The sequence below is a fragment of the Pleurodeles waltl genome, chromosome 4_2 (genome assembly GCF_031143425.1).
Source record: "Pleurodeles waltl isolate 20211129_DDA chromosome 4_2, aPleWal1.hap1.20221129, whole genome shotgun sequence".
In the NCBI taxonomy this organism is placed as follows: domain Eukaryota; kingdom Metazoa; phylum Chordata; class Amphibia; order Caudata; family Salamandridae; genus Pleurodeles; species Pleurodeles waltl.
In genome coordinates, this window is record NC_090443.1 from 666119755 (window position 1) to 666135306 (window position 15552).

Consider the following 15552-nt stretch of genomic DNA (forward strand, 5'->3'; position numbering starts at 1 on the left):
TTGTGTGAGTAGAGGTACAGCCCTATTCAGATGTAGGTGTCAGCTACTGCCTCCCATCTAGCCCAGGAAGACCCATCAGTCTGGTGATGGGCCATCAGGATGCAAATGTCACACCCAAGCTCCCTTTGTGTGTGACTGTCTACAGGGAATGCACAAAGCCCATCTGTCATCTATCCCAGATGTGTATTCAGAGACAGGCGGAAGCGCAGAACAGTTAAAGTAAGAAAATGCCAACTTTCTAAAAGTGGCATTTTCAGACTTACAATTTAAAATTCAACTTCACCGTAAGTTGGTGATTTTAAATTGTGAGTCCAGAGACACCAAACTCCATTTTCTATCTTTTCCCAAGTGGAAGTTTCAACTAAAGGGTGCTTCAAGGTAACCCCAGTGTTAATCTATGGGAGGGATAGGCCTTGTAGTAGTGAAAAATGAATTTAGTAGTTTGTCACTACCTGGACATGTTAAACTTAAAAGTGCATGTCCAATTTTTTAAATACACTGACCCTGCCCTGGGGGCTAACCATGGCATACATTATGGGCGATTTATATAATAAAAAGGAAGGTTTGGGCCTGGCAAGCAGGTACACTTGCCACATCAAAATGGCAGTTTAAATCTGCCCACATATGTTCTAAAATGGCAGGCCTGAGATGTTTGAAAGGCTACGGTTGTGGTGGCACAATCAGGGCTGCAGCCCACTAGTAGCATAGCATTTAATTAACAGGTCCTTGGCACCTATAATGCACTTTACTAAGGACTTACAAGTAAATTAAATATGTCAATTGTGGAGAAGCCAAAGTTAACAAATTTTAGAGTACAGAGCACCTGCACTTTATCACTGGTCAGCAGTGGTATAGTGCCAAGAATCCTAAAAGCCAGCAAACATTAAGTCGGGAAACGGAAGGTCAGAGGGGAAAAGTTGGGTAAAAACACACCAAGGATGCCAGGTGTAAGAAAGACTATTGTTTACAACATTACCTCTTTATGATATATATTGATGTTGAAAAAGGAAAGCATTAATTTCATGACTTTACTACCCCAGAAAAATCAGCCTCATTTACAGTTAGATTCATCCAATGTTTTTAGTGCCAAATGTATGCAAACTCACAAGCTTTTTCACCTGCAGCATCCTAAGCTGCAATGTACAAAAGGAACACTGAAAGTTTCACATGCCTTTGCAAGCCACAAGATGCAGATTGTAACTCCTTGCAGTTCAGAAGGAGGAGCACGGCATGAAAGGGATGTCTCCCCTCCTTATTAATTTCAATGATATTTATCAGTGCTTTGCCACCATAACTACGGTGGCAAAACTTCAATACAATATTGACTCCTCAAAGCGTGTGCTATAGGATTATTAAAGAGGATGCCCTTCATAATGGACAGCTTCCACTTTCGGAATGTGGGTTTAAGCACTGTGGGGAGCATGCAGATGGCCACAGGACCAATGCACGCTCCCACAATGCCCTTCGCATAACGCAATTTTTATGGTTGGGCTTGACAGCGCAGCTGTTGCAGACAATTGGGCCAGCATCACTTGATATGGACTTTAGCTCCACTAACATGATGGGAGCCAGGAGTACATGTTTTGGTTAGGCAGTGGCTGTGTGCTTCCACAAAAAAGTGCCTGCCCTCAAAACAATTATGATAATTTTGTTTCTTTTTCCAGCTGCCTGAACTTGAAGTTTCGGGGGCACACACATTATATTGCAATGCCATTAAAGTGTCTTAAACAACTAGGTAATTTATGGTGTTTTCTTTGGCATCTCAGATGGATGAAGGGAAGCCATTAAACTACATGGATGTTATGTCTGGCTGGACATGGCAACTGTCACCTGACTTTTTAACCTACACCAATAATATTTTGCAGTTCTTTGCATTCACGCAAATTCATATTCATTCAAATGTTATCTACATGTAATGATTCACATTATCATACTACATTCCTTTAAAGTACTGACATTGCCAATGCTTGTTTTTTTATATTTCAGCCCCTGTCATCTTAAGGACAATGGGCTGCCATCAAAAAACATGAAACCAACATTTTGCCGCTTTGAATGCAAGCATGGAGTGCTGATCTCACTTGCACGCCTCCATTCCTGCCTTCTCCGGCCTTTTCAGTGGCATCCCGCAAACAGAATCCTGCCTCGTTAATCTTCATGGAGCAGGATTCTGTGAATCCTAGAGAAGTGCCATTTTTGTTTTGTGACAGATTTGTACATCTGTCGCAATGAACAAATATTTGCAGGTCACAGCAGAGTTGTTGTTTTGCACAGCGGCTGGACTGCAACCTAAAAATTACACATTAGCTCCTAAATGTTCTGCATTTACGTATCTCAAAGTATTACATCTCATTTTACTAAAGGTACTGTTTTTCTTTCTATTGTTCGTAGGTTTTCCTAATTCAACCCTTCCAAATCACAAGAAATACCGTCAATTTTACTCCATATTTCGAAGGGCACACTTTAACTTTTTTAACTCTTCCAAATGATGAGGTCATAAAACCATTTTGTTGTGTTTCGGTAGCTATGGCATTTGTATTTTTACGTCAAGACCCATTTACATTGCTCCACTGCCAAACACAACCATGAAATCAGTCATCAGCGCCTACTTTCGTGATCCTTTACATACCTTTACATATGCTTAGCATCTGATGCGAAGTAAATCTGATTACGGCATTTTTGTTTATGTCGAAACGAATGCCCACGTAATTAGCAAACTGCAAAGACGAGGGAACTTACTTCTCCATACACACAAAACCATTTTTTCTCTGCAGGTTTGAAGTAAACACATTGAACTTAATGGCGTGGTTGCCCTAGGCACGAGCCATGTTTATTTGATAACATTAAACATAATGGCGCATTATTGAAAAGTAACGGCCTCCGCGGCTTTTGGGTGCTCTTGTAATAGTTTTGAAAGATTAATAACGCTGCCCCACTGTTTCTCGTGCATGAGGACGTTACATCTATTTTTACTATGCAGGTTTACTAAACCCGAAGGTATCATTTTACCTGACCCTGCCCTTGCTCCAGTGAGCACTGCCAAACGCCAAGAACGAGTTTGACTCTCAAAGAAACACCAACAAAAGCAGGAAACCTGGCGTGTACTTGTGTTTCTGTCTTTAAAGTTGCAAGGCAAGTGGTAACAGTACCGCTAACTGAAAACGATCTGCTCCGCTCAGTTATCCACGCTGCAATCCCATTTACCAAACACGCCTATCAAACCGTTTGTCAGTTTGCCCGCCGCTCGCCCTGCCACTGTCATTTCAGTGGCACAATGCACGTGCGCCCTTACCTCTGCTGGGGATATTTGAAAAGCTTCGGAGATTTTAAAGTATAATTCTTTGACGCTGGTGATGCCCTCGATCCGGCCCGTTGGGCTGCCGTGTGCCAGCTGCGCGTGGAAGACCAGCTTGGGGCGCAGGTTGGCGGGGGGAGGCGGAAGACCCGCAGCTCCATTGGTAACCTGTTTCGAGGCGCTCGTCCCGGGTGCACCTGCTCGCCTTCCGACTTCTTCGCTGCCCACAAGCTTGGCGCTCTCCTTTGACTTGCCTTTCTTCTTTCCCCTTAACCCTAGAGGCATTTTGTAGGTTAGCAAATAAATAATTAGTGGCTGAGTAGGTGACTTCCACGTCCCTCATGTAACGCTTTTTTTCCCCTCCGTCTCTTTTTGCCCGAGTATCACCTGACGTTCCTTCTTCTCTACTTTCAGGGTCGACTTTGTTCCCTGTTGTCACTGAGTCATTGCTTGTGTTCTACTGCATATTCACCAGGTGACGGAGAAGCGCTTCCTGTTTCTGCTCTACCAGACCCAATCCCCCAGCCCAGCCCTTCACCTTGCAAATAATTCCCTGTTCTGGAGGAAAGCCACGCCTTCTGCTTTCAATACTGCCAGCCTCGTTTACCTGAAGGCTACGTCTGCCCAAGAGGCGCATTGGCTTCCAGGTGACACCTCCTGTTAGCACAGCCACGCATCCTGTTTTGCATGCCTAGAGATATCTGCATCCAGATTCAGACCTGCGTTGGTCACGAGCTGGGCCCCTCTTAAATAAAACGTTTTATTACTTTAGCAGAAATGCTGCACTAAAACTCTTAGCTTGGAGGATGCGGACATGTGGTTGTAAATAAATATTGATGTCCTAATTTCAGTCTGTATTTACAAATTTTCGCTTCTAGTGTAACATTTTCCCTAAAATGTCAACGCTGCCACTCCAAATTTTTAAGCTACACCTACAGTGCAACATTTTAAATCATCAGTGATCCTTTATGATAAATTACATATAAAATAATCTACTGAAATTTCAATTTTTAGTTTCTGTTATGCATGCGATTGGAAACAATATTTTCCTTTAGGGGATGCCTTACCTTTGGTGCCTGTTCAGGGTCCCAATTTTATACAGTACAGAAATATGCAATACATTATGAAATTCCAAATTCGATGAAACCGTAAGATCCAATTTACAATTAAGCAGTGCTTAATTTGTGCTTGTTGTTTCCGATGCGGAGCACCGGCACTTATCTTTGAGGGCTGGCACTTATTGTTCATCATCACGCATTTAGTGCGAGCAAAACACATATATGAGAATGAGGGAGGAAGAGAAAAACGAAAAAGAGTCATAAAGGGCGAAAGCAGACAGTTGCAAGTGTGAGCTGAAGGGGCAAGGAGTGGCTTTAAATCAGAGGTCTTCAAACTAGGGGGCAGGCCCCCCTAGGGGGGCCCTAAGTGATCCTAGGGGGGGGGGGGCACCAGACTGTAGCCAAAAGAAGCATTATACAGATAGCAGGGCTTTGTTTTAAGCAGAAGCATGTTATTGCATTAAAAAAAAAAAAGTAACAGTACTTAACTGCAATGTTTAAATAGGCCTAGACATATTTAAACACTGCCATCCTTATAAAATAATTGAGAACATTCTGAAGGGGGGGTGGAGCAAGGATTTTTATTTCCAACTGGGGGGTCACGGCATAAAAAAGTTTGGAGACCACTGCTTTAAATGGATTGAAGAGGCCCTAGATGGCTTCAGGATTACACTGCCTCGGTATTCAGTGCGCGCACATTTAATTGCAGCAGCCGCCTGTTTTAGAGAAGAGCTTTGGGCACCGGCACGTTTTTATTTACAAATTAAGCACGGCAATGAAGATAATACCAGTAATAAACATAGTATTAATAACGCGCTCTACATACTGCATGACACCGCAGGTGTGATGTTTGTCGTTAATATTACTTAGGGGCTTCATTTCAGCGATCTTAGAAGGATGATATGGTATAGTCCCGATCTCTACCCTGCGGGGTTCCAATCTGTTACCGACAAGTAGACCAGGGAGGCTGGAAATAGTTTCAGTGCTGTAGGCAAAACTGAAATGTGTTTGATACCGCACTTTCCATGCATTGTATTTCCAGGACTTTTGGCAATAATTTGATGCTGCCATTGAAGAGTGCACTGGGACTGCGGCCATACCTCCTTATAAAACCACTTGCTCTGTTTGCAACTATCACTGAGGTCTTTCATATCTGTTCTCTGTTGTTCGTTATGACCAGCTTGTTTTCATGTGTTTTCTGAAGTGCTTGTGGTTGAGTTCTGCACAGAGCACACGGGAGTGCATTCCAGAAACTTGGGATTCTAACTCTAAGGACCCAGCCCTTGTGCTTTTGTTGCCTGAATTTCCGTTCGCCATATGTATGGTGAGGTTCAAGGTTAGAATATAGCGGGTGGCTGCGAGAAATGATCCATTTTTCCCTGCTTATTTTTGCTGGCTTTTAGGACTTTGTTCGCTTTACCACTGCCAAACAGTAGTGAAGTGCCTTTCCCTCTATAATGTGCTATACATTTAAACTCAATGTTTTGCCTATATCACTTTCTGATAAGTCCACTGTAAATTGACCCTAATGTGCACCTATGGCATGGCAGGTTAAATGTCATAGATGTGCTGTAATGTATATTTACACCACCAACGTTTGTGATAAAAATGTCTGGCAGCAGCACCACTGTACTGCAGTTTAATTCCACCCAGTGACACATGGCAAAGAAAAGTGCATGGGCTGTACAGGAAAAGTCTATTTTTAAATACTGATACCACAATTAAAATGTGCCTCGTGCCAATATAAAATATGGCATACAACATACTGGAGTTACTGTCCCCTCATCGTGAAATAAACCACCCAAATTCCACTTTGTAGGCCTTGTTAGACAATTCCCTTAACAAACCTAGATGGGTTTAACATCTTTATTTCCTTTATCCGCCTATGTAAATATTAGATAAATACTTCAAATTTATTTCACGTTTAATTTTAATGGTGATATCAGATCTTAGATAACTTAAGTGGAAAGGGAAATCCATAAAAATGTTCTTTAGGGTGCGTGAGCCAGAACTGGCTAAAAAAAGAAATGTCGCTTCTCACACATCCATGGCTGGAATAAACATCCTTAGCTGACAGTGTTAATACCTGTGGTTTAGAGGTCCAGGAAGCACAAACTGGTGTTTACTGTTGACCACTTAGAAGGAATTAGCTATCTAGGAGAAGACAGGAACAGTTAACAGAAAAAGGGTAGCTTAGTTCTACCACTCGCGACTTCAAGATTCCAAGGACCGCTTCTCCTGTTCACTCCCGGGACCATCTTTCAGACAGCCAGACACCTGCCACAGTAGGAGGGAGAACCTGGTTTGTCCCTTTCAGATGAAAGGAGAGCTCTTCTAACTATGGGGTGACTATAGAGATGAAGACATGCCTGCCTGACATCTGGGTTCTGCCATATTGAAGCAGAACCTCTGGGTAATTTTACAGTTTGATAAGAGGAAATGCTGTAAAAGGAGATAGACAGACTGCGAGAAAATAGTTAAGATTAGATCGTAGAAGTTTTTTTAGTCACTGACCAGTGTAAGAGATTTTTCGGAGTTTGTACTTTGGTGCATCATTCACAGTGTGAAGTATGCATTTAAACACACAAATTCATCTGTAGACTGATATAATACAACTGGCTTTGAAACAATTTTCCAATGAAGGGTAGAAGTGTGCTTTTCTAATTACATTAATTATGTCACATTTCTGTATAAAATGCCATCCGGTATAATGTGGAAGTAATCTCTGTAATTGCTTCCCCTCTGCACACATTACCTTCCCACAAGATCGGCAGTGTGTACTAAGATGCAGCATACCAAGTTATTTTCCATTATTATTATTGTTGTCCTTTTCCTGATGAATTTCCTTAGCTCAGCTACAACTTGTATCATGTCTTGTTTCTTTCCCCTGGTTCAATGAGACCTATTAATTAACACAACATTTTATTTTTAAAGTATCTTTTTCAGTTCTAACATCTCTGGATGATATTAACTTAGAGGGTGCCGAATGATCATTCATGTAGTGGATTCGTGCTTAGATGTTAAGGCAAAATGACATTTATTTTTTATGCGCTCTGATGTGCTGAAGAAATTATACACTTGCTTATGCCATGATAAATCTGAAAAATAGTTAATTTAATGAGCAAGATTAATGTATAAAACCCCCTGATTTGGGGGGATGGAGGGGTGAGACAGATGTTCAGGAGCTTTACTGAATGCTGCTAAAGATGCGGTCCATTTTTCTATAGGTTTTGCTTCCCATTTGGGACTTGGAATAATTCCTGATTTTTACATACTCTGTGCAATTCTGCATTTGAGAGCTTTCGTGGCATTTACTCTGTACAGCTTTATTTTTCAATTTTGTAATAAAGCCTTTTAACTTTTCATTAACCTAGAAGTCAGTTATAAGTTAGGCCCTTTCCATTTACCAATTCAATTTCAAATTGGAATTTTAATGAATTGTATTTCTACTGATTTTGATGCTCTGGGAGGTGACTTAATGCAGGGACATATAGCCTCATAAAATTAACGTTCAACACCATCTCTGATCAAGTTAAATGTGGGAACACTGTTTAAGTTGCATTTTGGGGTTTCTTAATCTTGGGGTACAGTGTTTTCTTCCTACACTAGTCCACAAGATATAGATGGCATCTCAACCACTACCTCCTCAGTACATTCCCAGACCCAAGGAGCCAATTTGGAGAAGGTGGCATTGCTGGAAGAAGACTTATGACTTGTGAAGATAATTTACTCAAAGACTCAACAACTCAAGGGCTACTGAATTCTGCTGCCACTGAGGGACTGGAAATGTTCTCCCAGGGTCAAGCTGTTGGCCTTCTGTTTATCTACTTAGAAACACATAAAGCAAAGAGATTCCTGACTCCAAGAATGCCCAGCTGACCACAAAAAGCTTAACCCAGCAGGAGGCCTGCCTGGATTGAGACATGGTCCTAGACACCTGCCCTGAAATGCAACTTACCTAGAACTTTGAAATACGTGGTATTTAGTCTTTTTCACCACCCCCAGAGAACCATGACAAAGTGATGAGGCTTGCCAAGGAAAGACAATGTAACAAAGGTATCTGGCCCTGTTGACTCTGCCTTGCTACAGCTTCCAACCTAGCTCTGATGGAGGATGATGATGGCCAAAACAGTGAGGCAGCAAACTGATCCAACTCATGAAGTGACCTTGCTGGTGCCAAAATACAGATTTGTTCAGTGAAAAGCTTTCAGTACCAAAACCAACTGTATCAGCAGGAGCTCGACACCAAATATGACTTTGAGGGACCCTGCTGAACAGAGCATTGGATCTCACCCTGTGCAAGTTTTGAAATCATTTTAAGAGAAAAAAGGCCTAATTTATAAGTTGGTGGGTGGCCTGTTTCTCCACCAAGGTTTCTCACAGCAGTTCCAGTTAATGCTTTGTGAAGTTTAGTGCACAGCTCAGCCTACATGACGTAGCCATGCATCAAACCATTTTCTTTTGCATTTTCAAAAAGATAATACCAAAGTGTGATTTACATTTTGAAAATATAAAAGAAAATGCTCCCCTCTCAATTGGAGTCTTTTCTCGTGGCACAGGGAACATTTAGCAGTGTTTACTGCCACAACAAGCAGTGAAAACTGACCTCTAATGCCACCCATCCAAATCAGGTGGGTGGAATTACAGGTCTGCCTCTAGCAGCCCTTAGGCCGTTGGAGTAGTTTATTCATGGTGGAGATGGAGCAGTCTCCTCCATGATCAAACCTATCATCTGCCACGTTCTAATCAGGCAGGGGGAGCATATTCTTGTTGGTAATGATGCTCTGTTGCCTTTGCAAAAGAGTATCCTTACCACCAGTAATTAAATCAGGCCCTTAGTCTCAAGGTAAAATCTGTTACTGGGATGACCCACTTAATGTATCTGACCTCCTCTCCATCACATTCTACCTCAAATCGTGCATATTTCCTGGTCAAACACTAGCTATTGTTTTCGATTAGGGCTTTATTTTGTCTCAGCACATTTTCCTTTTAAACTTGAAAAATTCATCTGGTTCCCCTCAACCTGTTTAAATGATGTTGGTGACTTTTTAGTCATTAAATGTTACTTTAATTTAAAAATTTGGTTTAGGAATTTTATTGTATTGTATTATTTATTATATCATTGTTGGTACTGCTTCACCGTAACACACATGTTTGACTTTTTGCCTTACGCAGGGTCATCCCCAGTCTTTTTGCCTCCTTCCTCCTGGTTTTTCTGACCTCTCGCTGTTGGCTCTAGGACTCTGAGGACTTTATCACTGTTGACCAGTGCTAAAGTGCAGGTGCTCTCCCATCTAAAGTTGGTATGATTGGCTTATACCTAATTGGCATATTTAATTTACCTATAAGTCCCTTGTACAGTGGTATCTCTATACCCAGGGCCTGTAAATTAAATACTACTAGTGGGCCTGCAGCGCTGCTTGCGCCACCCACTGAAGTAGACTTTCAAAACCTGTCTCAGGCCTGCTAGCGCAGGGCCTGTATGCACAGTTTTCTGCCACAGGGACCTGGCATCTAAACATACTTGCCAGGCCCAGAACTCCCCTTTTACTACATGTAAGTCACCCCTAAGGTACGCCCTAGCTAGCCCTATGGGCAGGGTGCCATGTATGTAGAAAGGCAGGACATGTGCCATATTGCATGGCCTGTCCTAGTAGTGACAAACAGCCTAACTTGGTGTCTCACTGCTGTGAGTGCTGCCTTCTCATAGGATTGCATTAGAAATGCCCTTCCTTATGTGTAAGGGGTATTGTCTGATTTATGAGGGGTAGCGTAGGCGTGTTTGGTATGGTTGTGATGGTGATAATAAATGCTGCTTACTGGTGTGGGTGTATTTTTTATTACTATCACAGAAATGCCACTTCTAGAAAGTGTGCATTTATCTGTGCTTATGACTCTGGTGTTTTGCAGCTTGACTCCAATCCACGTCTGGGCACAGTGACAGTTGGGGCTTTGTGCATACTTTTCAGACAGCATGTACACAGGGAGGGTGGAAGTGTCACAGAGCTGCATCTGTGTAAAGAAATGGCTCCCTGTTGCAGTTACCCCCCACTTTTTGCCTGATACTGATGCTGACTTGACTGAGAAGTGTGCTGGGACCCTGCTAACCAGGCCCCAGCACCAGTGTTCTTTCACCTAAAATGTACCATTGTCTCCACAATTGGCACAACCCTGGCACCCAGGTAAGTCCCTTGTAACTGGTACCCCTGGTACCAAGGGCCCTGATGCCAGGGAAGGTCTCTAAGGGCTGCAGCATGTCTTATGCCACCCTAGGGACCCCTCACTCAGCACAGACACACTGCTTGCCAGCTTGTGTGTGCTGGTGGGGAGAAAATGACTAAGTCGACATGGCACTCCCCTCAGGGTGCCATGCCAACCTCACACTGCCTATGACATAGGTAAGTCACCCCTCTAGCAGGCCTTACAGCCCTAAGGCAGGGTGCACTATACCACAGGTGAGGGCAAATGTGCATGAGCACTATGCCCCTACAGTGTCTAAGCAAAACCTTAGACATTGTAAGTGCAGGGTAGCCATAAGAGTATATGGTCTGGGAGTCTGTCAAAAACGAACTCCACAGCTCCATGATGGCTACACTGAATACTGGTAAGTTTGGTATTAAACTTCTCAGAATAATAAACCCACACTGATGCCAGTGTTGGATTTATTAAAAAATGCACACAGAGGGCATCTTAGAGATGCCCCCTGTATGTTACCCAATTGTTCAGTGCAGGACTGACTGGTCTGTGCCAGCCTGCTGCTGAGAGACGAGTTTCTGACCCCATGTGGTGAGGGCCTTTGTGCTCTCTGAGGACAGAAACAAAAGCCTGCTCTGGGTGGAGGTGCTTCACACCTCCCCCTGCAGGGACTGTAACACCTAGCAGTGAGCCTCAAAGGCTCAGGCTTCGTGTTACAATGCCCCAGGGCACTCCAGCTAGTGGAGATGCCCGCCCCCCTGGACACAGCCCCCACTTTTGGCGGCAAGTCCGGAGGAGATAATGAGAAAAACAAGGAGGAGTCACTGGCCAGTCAGGACAGCCCCTAAGGTGTCCTGAGCTGAGGTGACTCTGACTTTTAGAAATCCTCCATCTTGCAGATGGAGGATTCCCCCAATAGGAATAGGGATGTGCCCCCCTCCCCTCAGGGAGGAGGCACAAAGAGGGTGTAGCCACCCTCAAGGACAGCAGCCATTGGCTACTGCCCTCCCAGACCTAAACACACCCCTAAATCAAGTATTTAGGGGCTCCCAGAACACAGCAAGATAGATTCCTGCAACCTAAGAAGAAGAGGACTGCTGAACTGAAAAACCTGCAGAGAAGACAGAGATACCAACTGCTTTGGCCCCAGCTCTACCGGCCTGTCTCCCCACTTCTAAAGACACTGCTCCAGCGACGCATTCCCAGGGTCCAGCAACCTCTGAAGCCTCAGAGGACTACCCTGCATCTAGAAGGACCAAGAACTCCAGAGGACAGCGGCTCTGTTCCCCAAAGACTGCGACTTTGCAACAAAGAAGCAACTTTAAAACAACACACGTTTCCCGCCGGAAGCTTGAGACTTTGCACTCTGCACCCGACGCCCCCGGCTCGACTTGTGGAGAACAAAAACCACAGGAAGGACTCCCCGGCGACTACGAGACCGTGAGTAGCCAGAGTTGACCCCCCTGAGCCCCACAGCGACGCCTGCAGAGGGAATCCCGAGGCTCCCCCTGACCGCGACTACCTTCTTCAATGACCAGACGCCTGGTAAAGGCACTGCACCCGCAGCCCCCAGGACCTGAAGGATCCGACCACCAGTGCAGGAGCAACCCCCATGTGGCCCTCTCCCTTGCCCAGGTGGTGGCTACCCCGAGGAGCCCCCCCCCCCCTTGCCTGCCTGCATCGCTGAAGAGACCCCTTGGTCTCCCATTGATTTCTATTGCGAACCTGACGCTTGTTTGCACACTGCACCCGGCCGCCCCGTGCTGCTGAGGGTGTACTTTTTGTGTGGACTTGTGTCCCCCCGGTGACCTACAAAACCCCCCTGGTCTGCCCTCCGAAGACGCGGGTACTTACCTGCTGGCAGACTGGAACCGGGGCACCCCCTTCTCCATTGAAGCCTATGTGTTTTGGGCACCACTTTGACCTCTGCACCTGACCAGCCTTGAGCTGCTGGTGTGGTAACTTTGGGGTTGGTCTGAACCCCCAACAGTGGGCTACCTTGGACCCAAACCTGAACCCCGTAGGTGGTTTACTTACCTGCAAAAACTAACAAACACTTACCTCCCCCAGGAACTGTTGAAAATTGCACTGTCTAGTTTTAAAATAGCTATATGTAATTTATGTGAAAACTATATATGCTATTTTGCTAATTCTAAATTCCTAAAGTTCCTACATGAAATACCTTTCATTTGAAGTATTACTTGTAAATCTTGAACCTGTGGTTCTTAAAATAAACTAAGAAAATATATTTTTCTATACAAAAACCTATTGGCTTGGAATTGTCTCTGAGTGTGTGTTCCTCATTTATTGCCTGTGTGTGTACAACAAATGCTTAACACTACTCCTCTGATAAGCCTACTGCTCGACCACACTACCACAAAATAGAGCATTAGAATTATCTCTTTTTGCCACTATCTTACCTCTAAGGGGAACCCTTGGACTCTGTGCATGCTATTTCTCACTTTGAAATAGTACATGCAGAGCCAACTTCCTACAATCTGCATACTGAATAGTCTTCCTGGGCTGAGAGAAGGGAGAGGTGGGGCACACCTGCATTTGTAAAGACTGTGCCCTGGCCTCACACAATAGGGTCGTTAACCCCCCACTGATGTTTGGAGCCTGTGCTGAAAGAAGAGAGGGGGTACTCCCAGAACCAGTTGTAACTTGCTGGAACCTCCTCTCCCTACCATTGTAAAACACTGTAAGAACTGACTATAAGTACATGGGAATTTTCCCCACAATTTGGAGACTCTTGGAATCATCTTGGAACTGGACACCAAAGGCTGAAAGGACTCACCAGGAACCGCCATGGACTGCTGCTGCTGTGCTGACCTGTGACCTGCCTGGTCACTGTGAAGGACTTGCCACTTGCTGCCTTTCCCTTGTGCTGGTCTGTAGCTGGGCCCTCCACCTGAGGACCTCGTCTTAAGATTCTGCTCCCCAGGGGCAGGGTGCTGTGGCCCCTGACCCTTGCATCCATTTCTTCACGAGGGGTGCTTCTCCGTGGTTGCGGCTGCCATAGCGCTGATTGCAGCGCGCTTATGGAGCCTTGGGAGCTCGTAGGCTCCTTGCTGCATTGTGCCCCTTTAAATAAGATCACCACAGCGGCCCGGGAAACTGGAAGAAGACTCGCGCACCGCATCAGGTGCAGGCGAGTGTCTGCTCGGGCCCCAGGAGGGGTCTGATCTTCTTGTGGCTTCACGGCAGGACCAGGGGAAGGCGCGGGGTGTGCCCCCTTCCCCCTGGCCTCTGCGTTAGGAGCAGGAAGCTCCTTTTCTGCTGATAGGTAAAATGGGCATTATTGTGGGCCCCCCCCTTGGTGGAAGGGCCAGTGGAGGCCTGGGGGGGAACCCAGAGATCGCGGGTCCCGGGAGGGGCCTGTCATTAAACCGGAGGGGGTGCGTGGTGCCCCCCTCCTGCCCTAAGTGGTTTTTGCTGGCTTTGGCCCCCCTCGTGAGGGCCGGTTGAGGCCCTGGGGGCCCCCCAGTAATCACGGTCCCCGGAGGGGCCTGTCTATAAAAGAGAGGAGGTGCATGTCGCCCTCCTCTGACCCCAGAGTATAAGGGAGGCCCCCGTTTTGCGCATAGGAGCGCCGGGGGCCCCATTGTTCGCCTTCTAGGCACTGGAGGTGCCTTCATCCAACCAGGTACTGTTTAAAGGACCAATATAGTTGCAATCCAAAGTTCTTTCTACAGACTTTTGTTTGATTCATATATTACCTACCTGCGTTTGATGTTTTTACATATGTGTATGCAAATGTTCCTTTTATGGACATGTTTGCTAATATGTTTTTCTAACTTGCCATATGTTTTCTAATGTTCCTACTATGGGCATTTTATGATATTCTTATGACAAGTGCTGTGATGTAATAACGTGTTTTCCTGACTACTGCTTATGTTGCAGAATACTGAGTAACCTGTGTGTTATGTGTGACTGCTGCTAGGTTGCAGAGTAACTAATGTGTAACGTTCTGACAACTGCTAAGGTAGCAGGATAGTACTGATATGTGATGTTTGGTCTGATAATTGCCTTGTGTACAATACAGTATATTTTCATATAATCTGGTGTTGTGTTTCCTTTGTGGTGAGGATATTGAGTCACATGTGTTGTGTGTGTTGTGCAAACCCTTTACACATTGCCTCCAGGTTAAGCCTGACTGCTCGTGCCAAGCTACCAAGGGGTTGAGCAGGGGTTATCTTGGACGTGTAACTCCCTTGCCCTGACTAGAGTGGGTAAGTTCTGCCTGGCTGAGGTGCATACCCTAGCCAACCAGAAACCCCATTTTTAACAACACATTTCTCTGGTGACTGTCTTATGCTTATGCAATAGTTACCAGGGGTTGCACACAGATTCAAAACTGTATTTTAACTTACAGATTCAAAGCTGTATTTTGATTTAACCAGAGTGGCTTTATTGAGTTTTTGGGGTATACTCAAATTAATAACCCCATTCCTAACAGTCGCCTTCTTCTGTATGTATATAGGGCCCTTGCTCCAGGACATCATGTGCATGATTCACAGAATTGTACTTTTAATTGAATTTTAAATTTTATTGAGTAATAATGTAGGAAGTCTAGAGTATGACTTGTTCAATCATGATTTTTTAAATTAATGATCAGCTAAGTGTTTTTGCATTTGTAATGGTTTTTTTTTTGGGGGGGGGGAGTCCAGGGTAGACTATATTGGTAAAATCCAAACACATCATCACCACAATAGGGAGGGGTGTGTGATTGTAGTCACACTTTCCTCAAAGCAACACTCCCGGTCTGTGCCTAATGTTCACCTCCCTGGGGTCTACACAAGTTCGGAGAAGCTATGTTATGAGAATCCAAATACTCTTGAGTATCAATGACAGACACCATAAATGATAGGTAATATCTTATGACACTGCATTAGTAAGGTGAATTGCACCATATCACAGAGCATGTATTATTTATGCTTTCATTAGAGGTAGTCAAAAAAGGAGTGGCACCAGGGAGTCCACCTTGGTCCTGAAGAGGATCCTAGG

The 15552-nt window shown here is 44.7% G+C and overlaps 1 protein-coding gene across 1 annotated transcript in view; it reads right to left on the bottom strand.

The window, feature by feature from the left end:
- The window catches only part of GIPC2 (GIPC PDZ domain containing family member 2), a 611603-nt gene extending 607796 nt beyond the window's left edge, over window positions 1–3807 (bottom strand). Inside the window, exon 1 of the mRNA XM_069232224.1 lies at window positions 3290–3807. Within this exon, the coding sequence (XP_069088325.1) occupies window positions 3290–3577 (288 nt within the window). The 5' untranslated portion in view covers window positions 3578–3807. The remainder of the gene's footprint in view (window positions 1–3289) is intronic.
- Between the last annotated feature and the right edge of the window lie 11745 nt (window positions 3808–15552).